This window comes from Scomber japonicus, chromosome 9 (genome assembly GCF_027409825.1).
Source record: "Scomber japonicus isolate fScoJap1 chromosome 9, fScoJap1.pri, whole genome shotgun sequence".
NCBI lineage: Eukaryota > Metazoa > Chordata > Actinopteri > Scombriformes > Scombridae > Scomber > Scomber japonicus.
Window position 1 is genome coordinate 13,659,889 of NC_070586.1, and position 27,551 is coordinate 13,687,439.

General features: G+C 39.4%; 1 protein-coding gene across 1 annotated transcript in view; it reads right to left on the reverse strand.

Annotated features, from left to right (window-relative positions):
- The window catches only part of si:dkey-215k6.1 (transmembrane protein 132D), a 198,481-nt gene that overhangs the window by 162,295 nt on the left and 8,635 nt on the right, over positions 1-27,551 (reverse strand). Inside the window, exons 2-3 of the mRNA XM_053325498.1 lie at positions 3,716-4,134; positions 2,244-2,821 (exon numbers count right to left, since the gene is read on the reverse strand). Coding sequence (XP_053181473.1) covers positions 2,244-2,821; positions 3,716-4,134 — 997 coding nt within the window. The remainder of the gene's footprint in view (positions 1-2,243; positions 2,822-3,715; positions 4,135-27,551) is intronic.

Sequence of the window (27,551 nt, forward strand, 5' to 3'; positions counted from 1 at the left end):
TTAATCAGTGCCGGATGTCACAGCCATCCACCACCACAGCTTCAGCTAGATGTTTGCAGACTAGTAGTCTCATCACAAAGTGAGAATCATGTACGGTTATGTGAAACTACAAGCTCAGTGACAGGTGATACAGCAAGGATGCCCAATCCAATTTGGCAAATGCATGTTGCCTCAAGTCCTCTATCCTTGCATCTCTCCCTTTTGGAAGATCTGTGGAACGAGAAAGAGATGCAAGCGAAGGAATATTTTCCCTTTCTCTCTACCTGCTTTTATCTATCTCTCTATGGGCGCTCTCTTTTTCCTCTTTCTTTTTTTTCCCGCTCCTTCTCTCTCTTTCTGTGACTGTTGCCCATCCTCTCACCGTGCTCCTCCATCTCCTCAGCAGTTTATCATAATCACATCACCTCAGTGTGATGGAGCACACTTAAGGCTTATTATGTGTCACACACACAAACATGCGCACATTCACACACGCAGGGAATGAGATCCACTTAAGCCTTATTACATGTCTGACTGTGCTTCTAACATGGGAGATTATCCATGGGACTGTATGCTGGGGCAGAGGGCAAGAGCTGCAGGTAGGACAGACACACACACACACACATTTGTATTTCCTCCACTATCTTTCTTTTACAGTACCACACACACACACATACACATGCACACAGACACACACACATGCCCTGAGCGGGGGTGTTATACAACAAAGACAGAGACAAAGTGTCTGTGGGGGAACCAAAGAGGCCACCTCATAACTCCCGTGTGTGTGTGTGTGTGTGTCTTTTGTGTGTGTCTACTTAATACACACCCTTGTTAGAGACAGCGAAAGAGCGTGTGTACAGGATCTGTGTGTCTGCATGTACTGTGAAGAAATATGTGTACATGGCAGAAAGAAATAGTGTGAGGATGATGTCGGTGGGGTATTTATTTCCCTCTGTGTGACCGCATGTGTGTGTCCGAGGTTTTGTCAGAGGGTAGTGGCACAAGGTGCACTGAAGTCTAACCACTTCAGTGTCCTCAGATGACCTGGTACATAGTACATGAAATAATACACAACTGTGGTTCCGTAGTTTAAAAATTGGTCAGAGTATTCTGTTATAAAAGACAGATCAATTGGATGTTAAAAGGATAAAGAAAATCATACAAAGAAAGGTGTTTAATCTAACGGTGTTCATTTCTAAGGATGTAAAGAAGTAACACTCCCAATGCAGGACACATGAGGTAGCAATGATGTGCAAGCAAACACATTCAATATATGTATGTCAGTAATTTCATTCAGTTGCTGGTCTCATGTGAATCGATGGAACAGTTAAATCGATTTCTTTAACAGTATCTGCAAATGATTCAAGTCTGATTTGAAAAGGGCTTAAATGCAATCTCACTGCAGTGTTGAGAAAAGTCTGTTGACATGTGCCAATTATGGTGTTCAGTGTGTTTTAGGTTTTGTTTGAGTTAATGTGAGACTTAAATGTTGAAATACGTAAAGCATCGTTGCCCAGCATTGCACTCTCACATGTCCTCTGTAGCTCTAACCTCACTGGAGTACATTGTTGTGGTATCTCCAGGCACGGTGTTGTGTAGCAGGATGTTCTTTGGATAGAATGATAAATTTCCACATCTGTCATTTGTCAGCCTGAAATCCCTAAAGTCAGTGAAATGATGAGGCAGAAATGGGATGCAGATATGCATGCGTCGTGTAGATCAGGGGTTGTAAACTTATTTTCACCCAGCGAACCAAAAAGAAATTAGTTTCCTGGGAGAGGAGATCGACAAAAACATATTGCCGCTTATGTGAAAACCGTATATGTGACCTCTTAAAGCACACCTGAGAGCCATTTTGGGTAGCACCCTTTAATTTTGAGAAACCGGGATGTACTCTAGTTTTATGCTTTTTCTCTCATTTCCCTCGTCTCCTCAACCTTCAGTCCCTCTCAGTCGCCCTTTCTCTCTCTCACTTCTCATTCTCTGTGTTTTCTTCTCTCCTTGGATCAGTCATGAATATTCATGAGGTTGTTATTTGCATTGCTGGCTCCTGAAAGAGACTGAGTACACAAAGGTGACAGCCATCAACCTCGGGAGGCGGCGGAGTTGAGAGATGAGAGAGCACGGATGAGGAGGAAAGGAATAAGCAGAGATGATAGAAAAAAAAGAATCACAGGCAAACTGAAGCATAAGTGAAATGAGACAGAATACCAAGCAAAACCAAAGCCCAACAAGTTTTAATAAAGTATTTGTATTCTGACCTCAATGTAAACTGCTCCGTGTTTGAATTTGTCTTCATGTAGACGCCAAACGCCACCGTCTTTCCGAGGCGGACCGGGCTGGGTGGCACCAGGACCTCCAAATTTTCATCCAGTCTTAATCTTTCACCTTTGACTGAAACTGGGCCCATGGTCATTAACACAGAACCAGCTTTTTGCATATCCTGAAGACCCCCATCTACTAGGGGATTCCACTGTCCCCCGAGGCCCATGCTCATGCCTCCAAGAGGCCCGATGTTTGGACTTGGGCTTCTCCATGGCTCATTAACGAAGGAAGGACACTCTTGACTGCCACTTTCCACTGGTATAATTGAGTAATACACAACCACGGATGGCAAAGTCACTTCAGGAGGTCTCTTTCTCACTTGCAGAGGTGTAAACCAAGCTGGGGGAATCTCCAAACGGACAACACAGATGCCAGATGGTCCCACAAGTCGGCAGCCAGCTGAGGGTGCTGCTTCATTGGTGTCACGGATGGCTATGGCTCTGACACATGGGAGGAGGGCTGAAGGAGGGGGGTCTGGCTCATCCCAGCGGCGCCCTACCAAGTAAAACAGTACCTGGAGACAAAATTAATGCATATAATGTAATAATAGGTACATCAGTGAAGGACACTCATCATTTTTCACACAAACAACCTGCAAAATGACCAAATGGGAAAAAAACTGCTGCTTATATTCATTAAAACATTTTGAGTGATAGATCTTTGCATTTAGACTCATTAGTATTGCTGTGCTAATCAACATTTTAAATGAACAATGAAGCAAATTAATGTGTAATGTCAAAGGTGTCACTTGTATTGATGAACCCAATTATCACCCAACTTCTGTCAGCTCTATGAAGCGTTTTATATTCTTTCAGCTCATTGTTTTGGTTTTCCAGACTGCAACATTACTGTTTCAGTTAACTCACAACTTACTGCTCTCATCAACCCTGTCTTTAATGGAAGCAGCCAGCTGTTTTTAGCAAAAACGTTACGTATGTCTGTATTTAGTAGTATTTAGTATTTATCAGAGTTGGAGGAGACCAAAACAGAGATGAAAAGATAGGTAACAGTTTTCTAACATGTTCATCACATCAACTTTATAAGGAGATCATTAGTTAATGTGTGTGTTTAAACCTTGTTGCACTGTCCACAGTAGGTGTAGGTTTATCAGATCAAATTTATTTAAATGACATAAATAAGATCTTACATCTGAAAAAGGGAAACAGCTTTCAGCTTTTTATGTGAAAGTTATATTTTTTTTCTTTTAAATTGCAATAATAGGTATCTTTTCACTTTTTCCAACAGTGAAGCAACAAGCTTCAAGTGGTCAAGACCTAATGACATAACACATAATAAATCAATTGGTGAAATCTTCTGATTACCTTCAGATTTGATCATGTGAAGCCTGAAACCTTTTTTTTTTAACATGTCAACGAAGATCCAAAGTAAAACACAAAACTGCTAATACCTGTATCCAGGGGCGTGCTGACCCCACTTTGGGCACCACCACTTGACCCTTGACCTTCCAGTTCAGAGTCACCTGGTTGGTCGTCATCAGCAGATGCGGTTGCGGGCCCTGAAGCAGCTCCACTGGGATGGGCTGCTCAGCGCTTATGTTTCCATAGCTGCAATTGATGCTCGGCAGGGATTGTGGGGCGACGACACCTGGTTCTAGTTGGTGGAGAAAGAAGGGCTCGGTGCGAGATGATAGGCTGCCATTTCGCATAACCTCCTGATTGGCTTCCCGCAGGAAGAAGGCGGAGTCAGCACCACTTAGCTGGCATTGGACAGGGAGGTAGGTGGGGAGGGAGGCAGAGAAACGAGCCTGGGAGGAGTCTCCAGGTGCTCCTGGTCCACCTCCTGCTGCTCCTGCTCGGCTGTCAGATACTGAGATGAAGAAGAGGTAGGTGAAGAAGAGAGGAAAGTAGAAAATAATTAGAGAAAGAGAAAAAACAGGAGGGAAAAGAAGAAAGAAGATAGGGGAGAAGAAAACAAGAGAAGACAATGCACTACATTATAATGCTTACAACTGAAATTCAAAGCAGCAATTCATCTATTAAAGTTATGTCAACCCATAGTGTGTAAAAATTGGGATCTTTTTTTATTATATAAAGACACTAATGAAAATACATACGGACATGTTTCAAATTTTTCACATAAATTCACACATGCATCACAACTCGCAGAAGAAATGAGCATAAACACATAAGCTCTCAGTCTTGTAAACAAGGGTGATATACTCAGCATCTCACACAGCTCTACATTAATGCATCAGTGTTTTTTTGTTTTTGTTATCCCCATTCCAAAGGCATTATACTAGCATATATCAAAAATGACATACTGCTCTTCGGCACTGTATTTCCATATATTTACATTCAGTTCTTATGCACTTCCTGGTGTATTTACTAGACATTTCAGAAAGATTGGGATTTTGGAGCCTGGGATTATCTGGGTTTTTCATGCTGTGTCTCTTTTCAAAAGAGGACAAGGGGTTACAGTGAGTGTGCTGGGATGGGAGGGATTTTTGATCCCCACCCCTCTTCCTCCATCAGTCAGTGTTTGTTATTCATCTGCTGTTTGCCTTGTCAGCGTTATATTGAACAAGACACTAAACCAGCTCACTTACTGTAGACTATTTGAATGTGTGTGTTAGCTAAATGGTAACATGCACCACAATGAATTATATATCTGTCAGTACAGATCAGGAGACACTTGGTTCTTTTACGGCTAAGGTTTAGGGTTCAGTTACCATTAAAGCTACTAATAGTTCAAATTTATGTGCTTATTGTACTTTAAAAGCCCTGAGAAGATATTGTCTCAGTCAGCTAATTACTGAGTTACTGGATCCTATCTACATAGTTTTGTGCCAAGTTGTTTTACTTTCACAGATTTAATTTTTGTATGTCTTTTTTCTCAGTGCTCTTGTCACTGGTATGAAGTGGTTGGGACTAGAATATAGTACCTCAGTGCACCAATCAGGATTCAGCAACATTTAAATCATAACTGGTGGCTGGTGGTTTACTTTGCTACTGCCAATCATTTTGAGTGTTAAAATTTTAAATATCTTTTTTCCCCTTATAAAAAATAACTTATTATTATTACTACTCATTCTGTCATGAATATTTACTGTTATAAAAAAATACTCAAGTTTTGAAGACATTTTATCAGAGCATTCTGACACACTACTGTAATGCAGATATGTGAAACTGTCTTCACTTTCCATCATTAAAGTGTAAGGAAAAGTAAAAGTAGATGGGTTTGTCCAAAAGAAAAAAAAAGGTCTGTTTTGGTCAATCTACTAAGTAGCAGTTCCAGTTGCTACCCACCAAATGTTAACACATCACACATACTGTAGAAGATAATTTACAAAAGATTATACAGCTTCTGCTGTAAACAAAAACCCAGTGATAAAATTGTGCATTTTTTTATACTAAATAAATAAAAAAAAGGATTTCCATTTTCACACACCAAGACACCCATGCTGGTACAAACAAAACACACACATACAGCATTTTCTGTGTATATGTGTGTACGTGTGTGTGTGTGTGTGTGTGTGTGTGTGTGTGTGTATCCTTGTGTGCTAGGGTAGCAGAGTGTGAAAATATAATGAGGGTGGGACAGCGTAGCGCTGTCTGGGGCAAGTCATACCGAGGCGACTTCAGAAAAAAATAATAGCAGAGAAATAAAGTGATACCTCAGTGCAACATGAATAAGCAGGCTGGTTCGGTTATGGTGCGTGGGCACGTAGGGATACGTGTAGAGTGAGAGATACAGAGAGAGAGAGAGAAGACAACGTGGAAACAGAAGAGGAGAAAAGCAACAGAATAAAGGAGAGTGAGGCAGAGGAGAACGAAAAACAAAAAAAGGGAGACAGAGAGGAAAAAAATAAGGGGATGAGGGGGTAAAATTGTGCACACAAAGAACAGGGTGACAGATTGGAGATGCTGGCATTTTTATGATACACAGGGTGACTGCATACACTTGACTACAAATGACACCAACTGCAACTCCACTCGGATCTTTGTCCCTGAAGAGGCAAACTTTTTTCAGTAGATGGATACGACTGCTTGTCTGTCAATAAAGCATCACAATGAAAGTTATATGTTAAAATATTTTGGGTCATAAGAAAACTTACTGTATGTGGACAGATTTTTCTTTCACATTAATAATACTGGCCTGAAATATGCAGCTTATCTTTCTTGATTGGTCATTTAATTATATAAAAAAGTCTCTAAAGGTGATATAAAAATCATTAGTGCCAACTTCATGTATCACTAGAGGTCAATATTATGCAAATTCATCTCTGCGGCATCAGTGTCAAAGGAGGTTAGGACTCTATGTTCTGGAACTTATATGATGCAGAGTCACATCATGCAAAAAAGGCAGATTGAAATGTTGCCAGAGCGAATATCCAAATGCAATTTATAATCATCCACCAGTGACTGACACATAGGTCATATGGTCAAAACACATCAGCGCATTAACAGTAAGCTTCAAGGTTTGTTTATTTTTTTTTTTAGCCATTTTACCCTCATCATTATGGGTGTCCTTGAGGTGCAAAGGCCTGCATGTGTGTCCACGTGTGAGTGTGTGTCCACAGGAGTCTTATGAAGCATATGTCCCAATCCCGGACAGGGACCTCAAACAGCTGACACACACATACACACACACACACACACACAGATATGCAGAGCTTTCTCACGCAGGCAAAGGTTGACCCTTGGATGCAATGATTAACATTGTGTGAAGAATCAGAAAGGACTTGAGGAAAAAAAGGCCATATTTCTTGTTTTTCTTTATCCATAATCATGATTTTAAACAGATAGGAAGATTGTGGTCTCTTGTAATGTTAGTAATCTGAAAAGTTCAACTTTTGTAATGTTTCTGCACAGCATCATCCTTAACTTCAATATTGCAAATGCAACTGTTAGCTATCTTTATCTTTTGTAATTACACATTAATTAGCTGTGAATATAATTTTCAGTGTAAGACGCAGATCTTTCTTAGCTCAATGGGTGGCGCTATACTACAATTACGGGATAGGTCTTTGAAATCTGGCACTCCTAATACTGGTATGCCATTGGCTAACATTAAACCTGGCATGGTCCAGATTCCCTGGCATCATTACCTTGGCAACCGCTAACCACAACAGGAGACCATACCCGCTGTGTCCTGCTGCACAGTGCGTCTGTGTATGTGTCTGCAGTATGTGCAAGTGTTTTTAAGTGTCTGTGTGCATGTGGATATATGAGTGCTTGAGTGGGTAATTTGTATGTGCATGCATGGTTGTGTGTGTGTGTGTGTGTGTGTATGTGTGTTTGTATGACATATAAAAGTTTATGTATGTATACTTGTGTACATGTGATCATGATTGACAAAAAGTATTTATATAATATGTATACTGTATGTCTGTGTGTCTTCATGCGTGTGTATGTTTGTGTGGAAAATTGGACAGGAATAAAGCCAGATGTACAGAGATTTGACAAGGCCCATCTGTGATCCCCCCTCCCTCAAAAAAATGCCCATCTTGTTCTATTTCCAAGTATACACACAAACACACACACACACTCAGCCAATAATCAAAACACAGTGGAGCGTGTAGGACAGGAAGAAAGGGAAAAGAACGCCACAAGAAGCAAAGCCAGATGGGTACGAGGGAGAAGAAGAGATACCAAGATGTGATAATGGTATCAGTGCTGCTCAATATTGTGTTAAATATTGACTCAGATTTTTACATTTCATTAGAGAGAGGAAGACACACACACAAACACACATGATTAGAGCTATATCAGCCTGGGTATCTGTCCGTGTGTGTGTTTAGACAAACTCAGTGAGAGACAGAAATATGTTCTCACACACACACACACACACACACACACACACACACACACACACACACACACACAGCATGGCAACTCTGTAGTGACTTTTCAGTGTAGCCTACTTTCAGTTTCATTTTCAGCAGGTGCTGTACCGGCATGTTCTACATTGACATGTTTTTCCAAACCAGAAGGTGTCACAATGCTCCAAAAAGTTACTCATAATTTAGTGTTACTCCCAGTATCCCTTAATGCATGACCACCATCAACAGACTACTTCTCCTTCCACTCTCTCCATCTGTGTGCTCTTGTATGCCAGTCCTCCTATTTTTCTTGCTTAGCTGCTTTTGTTCTTTAAGCTTTAAGGTCCAAGCATGCATCTATGCTTAACTTACAAGCACACACAGTTGCTTACATTTCAATTTCTGTGAGCTGAGCAAAACTATTCCAATTATGCAGAATCCAGAATACATAAATGACATGTTAGTAGAATATAAACCCAGTAGAGCTCTGAGATCTACTGACTCAGGTCAGATAGTTGAGCCCAGAGTTCAAACTAAACATGGTGAAGCATCTTTTAGCTGTTATGCTGCACACAACTGCAACAAACTACCAGCAGAACTGAAATCAGCCCCAACTGTGAACATTTACACATCCAGGTTAAAAACACTTCTCTTCTCCTGTGCTTATGATTGAGCTCTTTTAAAGCACTTTACATTTTAATCTTTCATTTGCACTCTATGTCATTTTAATGATTTTAAAGCAAATCATTATTTTAGGCTGCAATCTTATATTTAATGCTCTATTCTAGCATTTTATTTCTCTCTTTCTATTTTTCTGTACTTTATTTTATTATTAGTGTGGGGGGTGGGGAGGTGGGGGGTTAATTGTATGTTTTAATGTTTCTCAAATTGCATGTTTTTCTGTTTTATGTAAAGCACATTGAGTTGCCATTGTGTATGAAATACGCTGTACAAATAAAACTGCCTTGCCTTGCCTATGCAATTATTAAAAGATACTATATATGTCTACTCAGTGGTGAGGGTCATTTAGGGCAAGTGGGGCAGAGAGAGAGAGAGAGAGAGACAGAGATAAAGACAGACATATAAAGATATATGGGCAGAGGTGGTATGTGATCTGGAAGAAAGGAAGGACTGGTTGAGAAGGAGAGATAACGGTGAAAGAGGATGAGGAGGATGAGAGAGGGATGAAGTTTCTATTTCTGAGCGGAGCATTCATCACGAGCATAGAGTTTATTTTTGTGGTCTCTGTCTCTCTTTTTGCCCGCACTTCCCTCTCTCTCCCTCTCTCTCTCTCTCCCTCTCTCTCTCTATACCTCCTGTCTTGGGTTGAATCTAGATGGCAACTTATTCACATATGTTTCGGTACGGTACCCCAGCCTCTCAGTTGGAGTTAGAAAAAGATCATAGTTTGGGTTCATATGAACACTTGAAATGCGGTGTGGGTTAAAATACAACTTCCTTAAAGTTAGGTAACCTTCATCATCATGGCAACAGTAAAAACCACGACAATCGTAATTACAGTTTTTAAAAAACTGTCACTACTTATGGTTGGAAACTTGACACTCACAGTTGGAAGCATGCATTATTATCAGCCTGTGAAAACAGTTGTATAATGACTTTCATGCCTCTGGAGGAGCTATGTCAAGTCCTGGAAAATATAATAATATAATAACCTGTGATGATGGCAAGGTGATGTCATCAGAGTGCTTTGATAAATGTATATGAAAGATCTAGCAAAAACATGCTACATATACTGGATCCAGACCCGGGCCGCGGCTTATAATAGATTTATTTGTTGAGACTGTGACAGCGAGTTGGCAATTCAGCTCTGATCATTTGGAGGCATTTCTAGGCATTTGTTCTCTCTTATTTTGTCCACCTGAAAATGTGTGTTTCAGTTTTGTGACCTTGTTGAGAGTATTACATGATTTTTAACAATGTCCCCACTAACAAATGTTTAAAAATGAGTCTTTTTTTTCCTCCACCATTTAGAAGAGATTTGTCCTCTTTCAAGTTATTCTCATTGTTTTATGTTGCTTTAAAAACTCCCCTATCAAAGTGCTGACTGCCAGACCTCTTTAATCGCTGACTGATGTTGCAAATTGGAAATGCTAATAGGAATTCATATGGACATGACAAACCCTTGTAGTACTTTTGGTAATTGTGAATAAGTTACCTCTGAGTTCGTCCTTGTACATGAGGTGTTTACACAATTTTGTCCACCCCTTGTAGAATAATTCCCAAAACCCTCCTACACACACATACACACACCACTTGTTGATCGATGTCCCTGTCATTGGGTCAGCTGAGTCACATTTCCCAAGATATGGTCTGAGTACCATCTCTCCCCTCTGCCACCAACCCCCCCGCCCAACATTCTCCAACCCAATATCCCTCTTTCTCTATTTATCTGTCTGCCTCTTTTTCTCCATTTTCTTTCTCTATACCTCCCTATATTAGCTTTCCTCTCCTCTGTTTGTCTGTCCTTTCTGTTCTGTTACCTTCTGTCTTTGTTATTATACCTTTCCATAGGTGTAATTTAATGGGAGGACATGTTGCCACTCATAAATTCATATAAATCTTCTACCCTATGAGTTGACTGTGTCACATGTCTGTAATAGTGTCACATCTGAGACCCACTTGTTAGGTCTGCATAAAAATGTGTCTCAAATTTTAAACAGAATTTGAAGGAAAATTGGAATTAATGTGCATTTTCATCCACAGCCGTTATGCAAATATTTGGAGTGGGGTCATTGAGATAAACAGCTGGTGGTGCATATTTTCCAGTCGGGACCCATTGAACCATTGCAGAAGAAGAGGCCACAACAATATGATGTAATTAAAAGAGCTTCAGTCAAAAAGTTAAGTAAAAAAAACATGATGGAATATGCCATTTATGTTTGTTATATGTATTAATTTGAGGTGTTACGATGTCACATTTTTGTCTCCTGCTATTTTTCATCTTTTCAGGGGAGTGGATGCTTCAATAGACATTTAAGTCAAATGCCTCATGTATTTCATGATTTATTCACATAGTCTGTTTCCATTTTGCTCTCTGTCCATTTTTTACTGTAGCCAACCAATGAAACTTTTGCAATATTTCCAGCTTTCTTTGAACTTTCCAATGTTTCCTCTCAGACGCAAATTGAAATTTGTGAATATATAGAAGTGGATGGAAATGCACCTAATGAGAGAAATAAAGACTGCAGTCTATGTTCCCACTTTTACTCTTTTCCTAGACAGCAGACAAAATTCTCAGGGTGAACATTTCACACATTCAAACATAAAATCTTACATATTTCATTTGTCTAACATCTTCAACATAACCTCTGACAGTGAATCAGTTCCACAAGAAATATGTCTTTTGAAAGTTTGGAGACAAAACTATATTTATTGTTTGTTATAGTCTGTATTTTTTATTTGCATATTTTGAAGTTTGTCCAGTGTTTATTTATTTAGGTGTAATTGTTTAGTAGCTCATTTAAAAAAATCTATTTTAGGAGTTTATTTTATTTTTAAAAATCAAATGATTATTTATATATATATTTGCACTTCACACAAACCGTGAGACAAGAAACAAGGATGTTTTTACTTTCAGATTGATTACAGAGTTTCTAGTAATTCTTGTATTTATTCATTTAAATCCACCATCAATGACAAAATCGCTTTTTTTTACCCTGTCTACTGCGAGAGAGACATAAAGTTAACAGGACACACTGTTCAAGTTACTATGTCATGCTGAATGTCAGCAGATTACTTATACACAAGGTGCATTTGGCACATGAATAGTAACCCATAAGAACACACTGTTCCTTTTGATAAAGACTACAACAGTAGTTGCCTCTGCAGTTCTCAGAAAATGGCTCCACCAAGGGGGTGAAATTAATGAGACTATATGCCTTTCCACCTTTCTTTCTTTTGCAATTATGATTTGTCTCTCTTTTCCAAACTTTTTTATGTGTAAAATCTAACCTCACCTCTCCCCAATAACTTCTTTGTTGTGGATGGATTGACTGAAATATCCAATGACAGAGGGATAAGATGGTGGGAGGAGGACTCCCACCAGGAATTGTGGATGTGAATTTTGTGACTGTGATTCATGCGTGTGTAAGTGTGGGTGGGAGTCACTGAACTCAGTCTCTCTGAGTGTGTGTGAGTGTGTTTGTGGGAGCAGATGCAGGGAAGTGTGAAGAGCAATTTCAAATGGTCACCATACCACTGGGAGACAGGCGGAGAGGAGGAAAAGGAAAGACCTCTCAGGAAGGACGTGGAGCTGCACAGGCGGAAATGGAGAAGCAGCATACAGGAAAAGCTCAACTTATACTGGCGCACACACACACACACACACATACACATACATCTCAGTCTGCAAACGCAACTGCCTCAAACCATGGGCGTATTAAGAAAATTGGATACTGTGTTCGTCAGGGGGATTTGGCTCTGCAAGACATGGACTAAATTGTGATAGCATAAGGAGCAATTTCTGAATACACGCCATGTTTAACAACTTGTCTTCATTATGTATGAGAACATTTCTTTCTATGTCACATGACCTCCAATTTTAACAGTTACCATTATGCCAAAATTGTTGCACCCATCTTGCAGGTAGTCGATGTAGACCACTGAGCGCATCACAATTCATTGCAACTGTGCAAAATAAGCACTTTTATTTCAAAGCGCTGGTTCCCTCTGCAAAGTGATAAGCAGGTGTCTGGTAGTTGCACTCATACATAATTAAAGTCATTCATTTATTAATTTATACAACCATAGTGGGACACTCACATCACTTAGGTACTCACAGATGTTTGATGTTTTCTTTAGAGTGAATTAAATTACATTTACTGCATACATTTATAGTCCTTTATGGTATATTCTTGTTCAGTAAGGAAATGGCAATTGAGAGAAACAGAGAGCACATTTGCACTGGATATAGTTGATGGTGTTGGTACAGAAACTGATAAATTGACTATTCATTTTATTGTTGTTTTGCGATCTGGAAACAAGTTATCAAAGCATAATATGCACATTTTAGCCAATGTTTGCTTTGCAGTGCTTCAAACCAAACCAAGAAGAAGAATTGTTCAAGTTAAATAGACATGTGAAGAAAAGCTTCTGTGTGTGTCTGGCCAGGATCTCCTGGCTATGAATATGAGGAAGGGATAAATCCATTGGGCCTTGGTTGCATTCAATTCTCTCCTTCAGTGGTCCATAACCAGTCAGCCAACTTCTAAAAGCTGCTTATAAAAAGGCTAAAGGACCCACAGACTCAACTGACTTAATGGACCAATAGGAACTAAGTAGCTAGTAAGAGGAGAGAAGAGGACAAGAGATGAGGAAATAATGAAGAAGAGGGAAATAGTTTATGTAAGTAGTTTATTGACACCTGGAGCTGAGAGCAAGAACAGTAGAGATAGAGAAGAAAGAAAACATAAAGAGGAGAGAAAGGAAACAGTAACCTAAGTGCCTTTTTATATATGTCAAGTTAGTGAGGAGTGAAGATGAGTGTGTCTGCATATACAAGTCTGTGTGTGTGTGTGTGTGTGTGTGTGTGTGTGTGTGTGTGTGTGTGTGTGTGTATGTGTGTGACAGACTGCAGAGGGGAAAAAGGAGAGAAAAAAAGGAAGTCTCAGCAAGGGTTGAGGGACAAGTACTTTAGGTTTGTGTTTGGGAGTTTGTGGTATTTGTAACTATTTGTAAGTCCTCAGTAAAACAAAATATCCACGGTCTTCAACTCTTTAATCACTGCAATAAATCTTAATTATGTAAGTACTGCCATTGGGGTGACAGCATTAATTCCATAAGGATAGTAATGATTAGAAAAATACACTTAACGGGACACCCGGGCACACTAGACAGAAATTGCCCACACACATCAAAATGCACAGACACACACAGTCACAGTCACACATGTATTTCTCTGTATGTGTAAGACATATAGAAAAGTGACCATGTGCAGTTCTGGTGGATTTATATATATCTGCAATTAACCTTTAAGTTGGTCGTTGGAGATGTGACCACTAGTGATGCTGCAGAGAGTGTAGTTATCCTAATTCATTGTACTGTAGTAGCACCAACGAAAGAGAAGAGAAGACTGCAAGCTTATGTAAACAAAGTCGATGCAATTTGTTACAAAAAAAGAAAAGAAAAACATTGTTGACAATAAAAGCTACACACACTACCTTTAAAGTAAATACATCAATAATGGTACATCCTGCTACAGTGCAGAGTGTCTAATTGCAGTCCATTGACTTCCACTCAGACAAAATGCCATCACTCCTTAAGGTTGTTATTATAAAGCTTTTTAAAGGTTGAGGAACACTTAACTGTTGTGTTAACATATCTAAAGCTACTTTACCATTAGGAAAGTAGTTAATTCACCCTTTCATGGAACGTGCCTGCAACAATTTCCAGTTATTTTGTTTCAGCAATTTTGTAAGAACCATGGGCTTTATTCAGATGAGGATCAGGGGTGGAGCTGAATCTCACAGCTTACAGGATTCGTGGCATAGGGAGGTTATATTGTGGACTCTGTATCTCTCTCCTGCTCCACTCTGTCCATCTCTGTGTCATAGATGTATCACATGGCTGCAGGTATATAGGTTTGGCAGAACTCAGATCTGGCTGATCGGTCAGTGCAGATGTCTGTGGTCTTGGAGATTGGGATTTGAGAGCCAGTGTGGGAACCCTAGTTTATATAAAAAACATATAGTTTCAAACTTTGATATTATATCCTAAAATTAGAATTGTAATAAAAACTAAAGTAGGATTATTACACCTACTGTATTTCTACTTTTATTCAAACACAAATACAGATACAAATACCAATACCATAAATGGCCACCTTACATTTTAATACTGCAAATAATCAAATGTAGACTGAAATCAAATGTGGGATTTTTTCATTTTTGTAGTTTTGTACTGTATCTCTTCTCTTTGATTATGGTCACAAGAAATGCTGACAAGGGTCGGGACATTTAAAGCAGCAGTCTCTTTGTTTGCTGAGAGTCTATTTACCAGACAATGTTGGATGGTTTCTTTGCTTTGGTCCGTGTTTGGTCATTGCAAATGAAGAATTCTTGTCGCTTGCGTTGCTAGGCAACACGTAACCTAGTTTACAGCTGATAGCAAGAAAAAAGTTTCACAAGTATGCTCGGGATACAATACAGAAGTTTTAAAATCCTGACCAAGATGGTGCATTGATTCAGAGCAGCAAACAAATACCAATGACAGAAATGTTAAAATGTCTGGTGCAAAGGATGATTCCCCCATCTCTCCTGTGGTGATGGACAGCCAGACTGTCGAACTTGTACCACAGTACAAATACCCTGTCACTGTGATTGATAACAAGTTGTGCTTTGAATCTCAAGTTGATGCTGTATGTAAAAAAGCACATCAGCTTATGCACTTTTATCGCAAGCTTCATATTTTTAATGTCAATCTTAAAAAAAGACCAACCTATCTTGGCCCACCCAAGCCATCCACTGAGGGACGAGTTTATGTTGCTTCCATCAGGGCGCAGATACAATCTGCTCTAATGCAGAATGAATAGGTTCAAGAAGTCATTCATTCCTGGCTGCTATCAGCCTTTTAAATGACTTAAAACTTAAATTTGTATGTATTATTATGTTGTATTTATTTATTTGTTGTGGCTGTTGTTTATGTATGACTGTTGGCTGAAAAGCAAATTGCCCCTTGGGGATAAGACACCTTGAACGCTCCAAAAAAGGTGGTGCATTCCAGTATTGTAATGGATGACGTGAAATGGGAACTTGCAATCAAATGAAAACATCAGTAGTATTGTTATTTATTGTCATGCTTTTCTGAATAAATATCAGGGAAGAAATATAATTCCTGGGCCTTGGAATTCCTGCTTGGCAACCAGGATGAGGAATAAATGTAACCAGGCTCTGGGAGTTTTAAATTTAGGTGCATCACACACACAAAGAGACATTTCACTGTCTGTCCTCAAATCCTCCATTTGACCTATAAGAACAGAGAGTTTTGCATTTTGCTATATGATATTCACAGAGATAGATAACACTCTCACAAACAGGCTGCCTCTATCTTCCCCCACTGTCTGTCACACACGCACGCACACACACGCACACACACGCACGCACACTCACACACACACACACACACACACACACACACACACACACACACACAGTCTCTCTATCGCTGTGTTTCTTCCCCTCTCACACTTTTACCTGTCACTATGTTCTGCTATATTTCCTCTGGCTTTTCATTTGCAGTTTTTCCTTCAGACCCACAGGCTAACATGTTCCACAAAGTTAATGTTATCTTCTCTTTCCTCTTTCTATCTTATTTGGTCATCCAGATTCATGCAAATATCAAACTTACATTTGCATGATTCTCACTCAGCAGCTATTTAAAATGAGTGTATTTTAATGGCTACATAAATAACTCAAGCTTTGAACCCTTTGGCCATGTCTCACTGTTGCTGCCATTACCTCAAGTTACAGGATGATGTGTACTTTAAATAAACTGAAGTTGAAGTTGAGTTTAATGCTGCCACCCGATATTAACACTGACACATTCAATTAGAATTGCAAACACCTCAGGGCTGTCAAAATTGGACAAAATGACATTCCTTCTAAAAACATAACATAGTTTGTCCCATTTAAATTGAATTTGACTTCAACATGAACATGTCTTTTAAAGATCTACATACCTACACTTTCGAAGGCCATTAAAGACTGTTGACCTCTCTCTCTGCACTGCAGTTTGTGAGAACTAAGAACACGCTGTCTGTCAGAGCTGGATCAAATGAATGATTCATAATTTATGTTACCTTGTTATATAATGAAGTTATTGGATAGTCTAATATTTGTACGAGATAGGTAATAATAATATTGGTTACTAAAATCCAAAGTATTTCCAAACAGGGATTTTTAGATTGCAGCCAAGCTGGAATGTGAACTCTCTGCCATCGTTACCACACGGTTGCTGTTGAATTATTCGCTCATTTCAGTTTGACCTACATTTTACTTTCAATCAATAAAACTGACATTGTGTGGCTCCTGTCATACAGTGCGCTCAGTGCAGATGTCACAAGGCATGCAGCCGCTGTAGTCGTGCATTTTTTCACAACTAAATATTCTTTTTCACAATTTAACTTTTTTTTTTTTTTCTTTTTTTTTACAATTAAACACTTCCTGGCCAGAAAAAAGTTGGCACCACAAAAAAAGGTCACACACTCTAATATTTCATTGGACCGCCTTTAGCTTTGATTAGCACGCATTCACTGTGGTTTTGTGTCGCATTCATTTTTCGCCAAGATCTTGTATTGATGATGGGTGAGTCGGACCACTGCGCAAAGCCTTCTCCAGCACATCCCAAAGATTCTCAATAGGGTTAAGGTCTGGACTCTGTGGTGGCCAATCCATGTGTGAAAATGATGTCTCATGCTCCCTGAACCACTCTTTCACAATTTAAGCCCGATGAATCCTGGCATTGTCATCTTGGAATATGCCCTTGCATGCCCGTATTTAACATAGCCCTGAGTTCTACTGCTGATTTCACCAAACGTTTCACCAAACTTAAAAAATCAAATCATAGAAAAACAACAGTAGAACGCAGGGCTATGTTGTATAGTGAAAGTAAGAGCATTTCCACGCGCACAATGCAAAGGGAACTCAAGGGACTGAACTAGACTATCGAATAACTTAATTATATAACAAGGTAACATAAATTACAAATTTGATCCAGCTCTGACAGACAGCATGTTCTTAGTTCTCAGAAGGCTTTGCGCAGTGGTCCGACTCTCCCATCATCAATACAAGATCTTGGTGAAAAATGAATGCAACACTGGATGGAAATAAATCTTGTGACATTGCAGAAGCTTATCGAAACAATGCCACAGTGAATGCGTGTTAATCAAAGCTAAAGGCGGTCAAACGAAATATTTAGAGTGTGTGACCTTTTTTTGGTGGCACCAGCATCATAGGTGTCTGGTTAATCGACACCTGCCAGCAAATGAGAATACCCAAAGACGCTGGTGAGGGAGAGGGAAGTCCTTCAAGAATCTCCAGATACTGAATAGAATACAGTGTGCAAATTCACATTTTCTTTCTAACTATTGTACAGCATACCCTGGTAATCCCTCCCTAATCTGTTTACAACTCTAATCTGGTTAGGCCAATCTGATTAATGTTCAACGGTTAATTTCTGGAATCTATCACAATTAATCTGATTGATGTACTAATGAGAGCAGCACTATCACACAGCTGACAAGCACCTCTCTCTCTCTCTGTCACTCCCTCCGTACCATTTTGTCTGCATCGGCATCACTTTTTATCTCTTTTTTTCCCTCTTCTTTGTTGGTTATCTCTTAGCTCTGTTTATCTAAGACTCTTTATCTGTCTTCTGCTCTCTATATGTGCACTCGTCCCTCTGTGTCACTTCTCTCTGTTGACATCTGTCTCTCACTCCCTTTTTATCAGTCGTTCTCTGTCTTATTGCCATTGATCGCTACAGAGGCCACATGAGGACATACTTAATTAAGTCTGACAAGTGCAGGTATTTTTATTGCAGCATTCAAAACACATCCACTCACACAAAATGCGAGCACACCAAAACTACACCCGTGGAAGATTTACACCCACTCAAACGCTTTTTAAAACCTCTTTTTTTTATTAGGAGATGCTTGACTTTTGAGTGAAAATCATTAGTGCTAATTGTGCTCTTGTTCAACTTTGACATTTTGTTAGCGTGCATGCTACGGGGGAGGGTGTCAGTGAATGTCAGGTCTTATCAAGCCCACATGCCACACACACAAACACACTTCATTAACAACAATGCCTGTCCTCTAACATCATTACACTCAGTCTAACCAGCATTAACCTTAGCCTGAAAATAAACCGTCACACATGGGGATGACCAATACACATCCTCACTGTTAAACACTTCTTTTCACCTTTATGTCCATCATGCACATCTCACATATGCACACTTGAGTCTTCATTATCACCACCATCCCTGAGGTTATCTTTCAAAAACGCAGCTGTGTCAATGTGTGAGTTGTTTATGCAGAGGTGTGAACTTACATTTTACATTAGCCTCTCTCATGTTGATCATTTGTCTCCTTTCTTTCACACCTTCAAGTCTTTTTGTTTAAAGGGCACATATACAGTTTATTTATTTCTTCATATTCTCTCCTTGTTGAAAACTTTGTCTTCGTCTCTCGCAATAGAAGTCTCTCCTTAGGACTTTTATTTTTTTACAGCAGTGTTTGTCCCTGTGTGTGTGTGAGTGTGTGCTTGCAGACATATGTGTATGTGTACATAACTGAGTGGAAGTGGCAGGTTACAATTATAATTAGTTGGGTGATTGGCAGTGTAAATGTGTGTTCATGTGTATGTGTGAAAGTAACAAGTAATGAGTGTCAGCTTTGAAAGGTTCATATTTGTATTAATGTGAAGTCAACCTAATTAAAGCCTCTTATATAATGAAAAGTCAGTGATAGTTAAGGCCACAAGCTAAGAGAATACCTTTTAACCCTCCTGTTGTCCTCGAGTCAAGGAAGGAAGGGAGGAAGAAGGAAGGGAGGGAGGGAGGAAGGGTGGAAGAAGGAAGGAAAGGAGGAAGGAAGGGAAGGAAGGGAGGAAAGGAAGGAAGGAAGGACAGAGGAATGAAGGAAGGAAGGAAGGTAGGATGGAGGGAGGGAGGAAAGGAAGGAAGGATGGAGGAAAGAAGGAAGGAAGGAAAAAGAAAGGAGGGAGGAAGGGAGAAAGGAAAAGAGGAAGGAAGGAAGGAAGGAAGGAAGGAAGGAAGGAAGGAAGGAAGGAAGGAAGGAAGGAAGGAAGGAAGGAAGGAAGGAGGAAAGAAAGAGAGAAGGAGGGAGGAAAGAAGGAACAGTTAAAACAGATGGGGTCAATTTGACCCGGTAGGATGACGAAGGTTAAGCAAGGGAACTAAAAGGAGGGAAGGCAGAATTTTCATTGCTGAGTTAGTTTTACACATTTAGTTGACTGGCAAAACAGTTTACAGCTTAAACTGTAAAATCTTGAAACTGACATGATCAAAAACATTTTATGTATTCAATATTGGAGATGCATTGAAGTAACAAGTCTGTCCTTCTCTCCTTTTTTGTCCCTGTTTTTGTGTCCGTCTCTTGCCACAAGTCACTCTGTAGTGTCTAATATCAATATTGAATTAAAAGAGAAATATAACCATTAAGAAGGATGAGGTAAGGTCAGCCAGAGTACAGTCAAATCCGGGCATACTGTGTCTCCAGCTCCATTTGACATTCAATTAATCTCTCAACTTTCACTCTCATCACCCATCTACTCTCTCCCATCATCGGTACCCTCCCCTGTCTCCTGTCTTCCGAGTGTCTCTCTCTCTTTCTCTCTGTCCATCCCTCTGATCTCAGCATTTCTTATAACAGTCCCATTAACGTAGAACGCCATAAAATGAACATTAGATTTAAATTCGAAGGTCAAACATTTGAATATGAGTCAAAACATTTGCGGTTACAGGAGGGGTATTAGAGACGGGCAGTGATTTTAAACTAAGGTCACAAGTTATCAAAGAGTCTGCTATAAAAGGCAGATGGAGAGATGTAAAGGACCGTACTTTTCATACTATTCATTTGGGGCATGGGATGCATCCATCAGTCTAAAATATTTTTTAAAAACTGCAGCAATGTAAATTACACATGAACTGCATGCAAAACAATGTAATCCTTAAATGAGGATATAGGTTTGAGATTTAAACTGATGTAATGCATCACTTAACAACAACAAAAAACCTTCATTTAAAAGCATAGTGTAATATGAAGGAATTGTTGGTTTGCTGATTGTAAAAACAACATCTAAAGTTGGCAACTCCACCCCAGCTCAACATCTGTCTGCTCTGCTGTCTGCCTGTGCCTGCCTATGTGTGTGAGGGCAAGGCTGAGACACACACAGAAACACACACACACACGCACACACACATAGAGTGAACAGCAGAGCACACAGTTGACAGTGGAGAGAATGAAACAGACTTAAGGTTATACTTTAATCAAGCCAACTACATCTTCTCCCGGCTGTAAGTGCAACAAATTGAGGCAGTAAGTGCGATAGTATGAGCAAGTTATCAAACAACTGTTGAACAAACCATGTTACTAGCTTCCTCTTGGGTGTGTTCTTACAATTTGACACCTTGTCACTACGTTTTTATAAAGTCCCACACTCACACCCTGAGCCCTGTTATTGGCTGGGGTCTACACACCCACTGCCCAAAGGCTGACACCCTGAGAAAAATAATAATAAAATACGGGCAAAGGACAGTCTCACCACTTCTAATGGGTCATAAATGATGATTGAGAGGGATTGTGTTTTGTATGAGTGTATTTGGTCCTACATTGTATGTCCTTAATGAATATAAAGAAATCCGCTTGGGAATGTTTAATTGGATAAAACATTAGGTTCAATTTCAGACACACTTTTACTTATTATACAAGTGTTGGAGGAAATTTCAGCATCTTTGTGATGTTAATCAGACATCCGGGCTTGAAGCTAACATCCACCAGATGCTGGTGAGATGTGGCTGTAAATAAGTCTGCCTATTCTACTAGCCACTTTGGAAAGCTGCCAAACATAATTTGAAGGAAGAGAGAGAGTGTGTGTGTGGAGATGAGACAGTATAAGTGGCTGGCTAAACACTGGACTTGGCCAGCAAATGTTGCCTGTAGGTAAATATGTGAGTTCCCTGTTGGAGAAGTGATATATAGTAAAATTGAGACATATACATGATAGAAAAAGGAAATAAAGGAAAACAAAAGGTCTGATAGAAGTGATGAGATGAGTTGACTGCATGGATAATAAAGTGCTTTTAGCAGTACACCCACACTGCTTCCAATGGGAATCACTGTTTAACCTAGCCTCTTTCTAAAGGTCAAACACACAGAGCCTCCAACCAGTACAGCAAAAAGGAGGGGCAAAAAGAAGACTCCTTTTATCCTTCATTTTTGGCCTTCATTTGTTTTAGTTTTTGTCTAACTCTGTCTGTCTTTCCTTTGTATGACACAGACTTTCCATATCTTCTTTTTCACTTCCTGAAATCACTGAAAAAGAAATAGTCTGTATGTCATGTTTTTTAACCATATAGGTAAATTCTGTTTCTACAAAATGGACAGTGACTGAATGTGGCAAACAACTGGTTAATTAATTATCATATTATTAATGATTAAAACAACATCATTTCATACCAACTCCTGACACTCTGTCATTGTGCCTCTCCCGCAGGATATTGCCTGCTGACACATACTGATCAAATCATTGGACGGTGCCAGCCTTCGAAAGCCTGATTTTTTTTTTCCACCCTCTGTCTACCTTCAACAAATGTCTTTTGCTGAAATTTATTTTGCATATATCATAATAAATTTTAAAGAAATATATACTTGCTCTTATCTTTTTGAGGGTCATACAGTCTGACAGAAATTAGTTAACAGTCTCTCACTCGACTAATTCATCCATCAATATCGCAGATACCTGTCGTCCCGCCTCAATCATTTTGAGGGATTGACTTATTCATATACACACACAAACACACACACACACACACACACACATGCACGCACGCACACACACACACACACACACACACACTCAAAAAGAAGTCATACCTATGCATAAATTCAGGACATCATGGACTGGAATACAAATCATGACCTCTGTTGCCTGTCACCGCCTGATACGTAAGAAATAGATGCAGCCTTTGCTGTCCCGTCCTAAAGCAGAGCCTGGAGCCAATTTCATGTCTTCCTCTTTCCTTTTTTTCCCTCCCCCCCAGCCACTCAATTTAAGCTTGTTGCTTCCACACTGCTGGCATTTTGGACTCAGCTCTGTTCATCTAAAGTAGCATATTAAGACAGTCGTCTGTGTTCTGGCTTGTTTTAATCATTGCATGTATTCGCCCATTTCACAGTTTATTATGTTTGCATTTATGTTTATTGCTCAAGGTTTTCTCTACACGCTACAGTATAATCCAGATTAGCTTCCTGAAATAAAGGCTTATATTATTATTAAAACAACAGAAAATAAACCTCCAACTATGTTCAAACCTACAGTGTATCTTACACTCAGACATCTTACAACCCGGGCGATTAACCCGCTAATTAATGCTCATTTAATTAGCATCAATGTGAGTTGTGACTGAATGCGACTGCAAGGGAGTCTTTATCCTCTTCCTCTTTCTCTCTTGTCTCCATAGTGCAGATACATATAAATACCAGGCTCCCCATTTTGGAGCTCACCTTTCAGTAATTTAGCTTACTAACATATTGTTGTTGGTGCACTTTGCTCTCTGAACCGCTGATTGTGCACTGTGAAGCCAAGGAGGACGCTTTAGAGACCATTGTGGAGATTAATGGTGAAGGTGTAAATTGTTGGATGAGATGCTGTAAACTAACTGTAAGGTTAACTATCAGTGAGGTTACAGGGTAACTGAGGCACACATGAAAATTAATCTTAATTGTGGTAATGTTTTATGAAGAGCTGTGTAACTCTACACTCTGTTGTGGGTGTGTGTACAGAGAGAGATTTTTACGTCAGATGCTGTAGTTTGTAAACCTTATTATTCCCGTGTATACAGGGAAGGTAGGTAATATTGTTGTACCTTTTTTTCTAAACCTCCTCCCTCTATGTGTTGGCCTAGCATTACAGTCATTAAACTTCATTATAGGGACAGTTGGTGCTTACACAGATGTGTGTGTGTGTGTGTGTGTGTGTGTGTGTGTGTGTGTGTGTGTGTGTGTGTGTGTGCTGGGGGGTGGATGGGGAGTCAGTGTGAAGGATGGGGTGCCACTTGTACTTTACTGTAGTCAGCACACACACACGCACACATTCACATTAAGGCACATGCAGTCCAGTTCACAAACTGAACAACAAAACAAGCTCACAGAAACACACAGGGTCACTGCTTTGTTATAACAGTGTGTTTACTGAGTGACATCTACTGCACACATCTTTTAACATCAATGCAATTCAAATCAGCGAGTAGTGTCATCCAAACAATGTGATTAATGAGAGACACGTTCCAATAAAGTTCAACTCCACCTTCTAAGTGATCCATTTTGTATTTATATGTGTGGTATGACCATTATAAAAGTAAAAGTGTCAAAAAATATTATTTAATATGATTACGGATACTTGATGTCAATATGAGCACTATTACTATTATCAAAATGTAGACAGTTGTGAAACCATTTATGATATGTGGTTGAATCTATCTTTTTAAACCTATTTTCAGATGAAAATAACAGGCTTGGTGTCTATGGGCATTTCATTTATCAAAATATGGGAATATAAACTATAAACTTGCGTGCTTGTTGTGTATCTGTTCAGGTACCTTTTAGAAATAATGATTTGATAAAACAGATTAACTGGAGATGCAATGCTTTAAGACAGCAGGATGGTGAGGATGTGCTAAAATGCCAAATATGTTTAATCCTGACGGTTCTCGCTGTGGTAATTGTGTTTTATCAGGATGCAACAGTGCACATATGCACACACACACACACACACACAATAAACTGATGCTTTACCTATTCAAAGTATTTCACTTTCACACTCAAACAAAGACTGGCACATGGATACACGTTCAAACATGTAAATAGACACGCACACCCTCACAGCCACACACACACACACATATTTCAGTCACACGTAGCTCTTTCTAAGATCTCACCTTTCCCAGTGTGCAAGACACAGATCACTCTCAATTGTCCCTTTTTTGTCTCACCTGCAGGTGTGATGATGCCACAGATAAGTAACAGCTGTTTAGATATTAAGTGTGCCTATGTGCATGTTTGTGTGTGTGTGTGTGTGTGTGTGTGTGTGTGTGTGTTATGGCTGTTCTAAGTCTGCCTGCCAGATGTCTCTCTGCTGTGATGTCTAAAAACAAGAATTTGCAAAAGTGACACTAACTTGAATCAACCCCACATTTGTACAGATACAGATGCAACCGTGTGTTATGGTGTTTTTTCCCATCCCATATAAAGACATGAGACAAAGTTCAGTTCAAAGGATTGATATTCACACAGTGAACATATAGGACTCGAGGACAACAAAGGAAAAAGACTGGCATATAGTAAAGAGATAGTGTCCTTGTTTTTGTGTGCTTCTGCTTGTATGTCTGCTTGTGTGTTTGGTGGTGGTGGTGGTAGCGGTGGCAGTGGTGGAGGAGGTGGGTGACATTGAGCAGACAGTGGCAGTGGGATGAAAGTATAAGTGATGGCTGATTAGCATAAAGCCCAGGAAACCAGCCGTCTCCACCTTTATTGCTTCACTCTGCATTTACTGCAACAGACGCCATTTCGCAGCCAAATAGAAACGAACATTAATAACCAACAGTAAAGGCTTTTTTTCTTTCTTATTTCAATAATGCTGTATCTGTCTTATTCTTTCCAATAATATTTATCCTTGAGTGAAGTGCATCTGGAGAATGACTGCAAACTTCCAAACTCCAAATTTCATGACTGGGGGGCTTCAGTGCAGTGGGAGAAAGGCGACGTGTGATGTGTAGCTGCAAAATCCAAGGTTTCATTTTAATAATCTACTGTAATGGAAAGTGATCACAATAGTGCCCTTTAGCAAGGCAAGTGACTCTCAATAGCTGCAACAAATTAAAGGCAGAACTAATCTGAAACAACTGTCTCATTTGAAATCGATTATTAATGTGTCATGCTTTGGTGCTCACACTTGTGTTCTTTCAGTTTCACCCTCTTTACTTTCTGTCAGCGCATCAGGCTCAATCAGGCAATAACTGTAATCCATTCATTATATAGCACTCAGATATTGCTCATATATATCCCTATCCACTCGCTTATGTAGATTTCAAAATGGGTTGTGCATCTCATTATGGATACGTTTTTATAGCAGCTTCACAGCACTGCACACCATTGCAGCATTAAGAGAAGAGGAGAGGAGAGGAGAGGAGAGGAGAGGAGAGGAGAGGAGAGAAGAGAAGAGAAGAGAAGAGAAGAGAAGAGAAGAGAAGAGAAGAGAAGAGAAGAGAAGAGAAGAGAAGAGAAGAGAAGAGAAGAGAAGAGAAGAGAAGAGAAGAGAAGAGAAGAGAAGAGAAGAGAAGAGAAAAACAGAGAGAGACAAGCGGCATGGTCGATATGTCATATGTAATTCTGTTATCCATATATCTCTTTAGAGCAGAGCTTCTATCCATTTAATATATATACAATGAGATTAACCTTTTGCAGCACGCAGACAGACAACTGTCAACACACTGGCTATAAATATTTCCTTACTGTATACTCCTTTACTTTAAGAAATATTTCTGTGCTAGAAAATCTGATATTCAGCGGAGATGAATTTCAGTATGGCCATTGTTCTGAAATAAAGTCAGGGTTGTTGATGACTTAATATTTTTCATTTTTATAGCAATGAAATGACTATATATATATATATATATATATATATATATATATATATATATATATATATATATATATATATATATATATATATATATATATATATATACATAAGTACAGTCCATTTACTCAGTTGCAGCAGTTTCAAAATCTGCAGCTGTTTATGATTGCTCAGAAATTCTGGAAGGGATTCAAGTTAGTACATGTTGTATCGTTGATGGATTATACTTGAAATTCATTTAGTTTACCTGGCATGGCATATAATGTAGCATAAGTAGTGTTGTTTAGATTACAGTATTTATAAAAGTGTAAATTTGTATGTTCCTTACAAATAGTCTTTGTCCAGACCTCTAACAAACTGTGCTCTGTGCTACAGTTCACGTGGAAGAACACAGTGATTCCTGTGTTTCTGAGCTTAGTTCGCTTGCTTGATGTGTCCCCACTGTTTTGTGGGTGCCCAAGGTTGGTATACAAGCACCTGGAGCACATAGAGACCAACTGTATCGCCCCATCTCTTACCCCCTCTTTTCTTCTACCAAGAGGAAGTGGAAGTAATGTTACACCGTCCTATGTCTTTGTCACACTTCCAAATTAAAGTGAACCAAAATGTGACTTTGAAAGTGCAATATAGATCCTCTGTAATCAATGCTAATCTAATCCAAAACCACAGCTCAGTGTTTGTTACATGGAGTTCATTAAATAAGAGCGACACTGGAAACTACACACTACATCCAGATCATATCAGCCTAAAGAAACAGGAGGAGCACTTCCTCAGCCTTTATCTAACCTTCTGTTGTTTTTCTCTGAAGTGGTCATCACCGCAGATGTCCCTTTTCATCTTCTTATACTGAATCTGTCCTGCAAAAGCATCTTCTGAGAACAACACCTGCAATAATCACATACCTGTCCCTTTAACGACCCATGTCTCTTCTTCCTTTTTCTTCACTCTCTCTCCTCGTCTTTCTAATTTCAAACTGCCTCCCCACCTCTCTTTTCTAACTTCACATCCTCCCACTCACTGTCACACCATCTATCTCTTTGTTTCTCTATCTCAGCTCTTGTCAC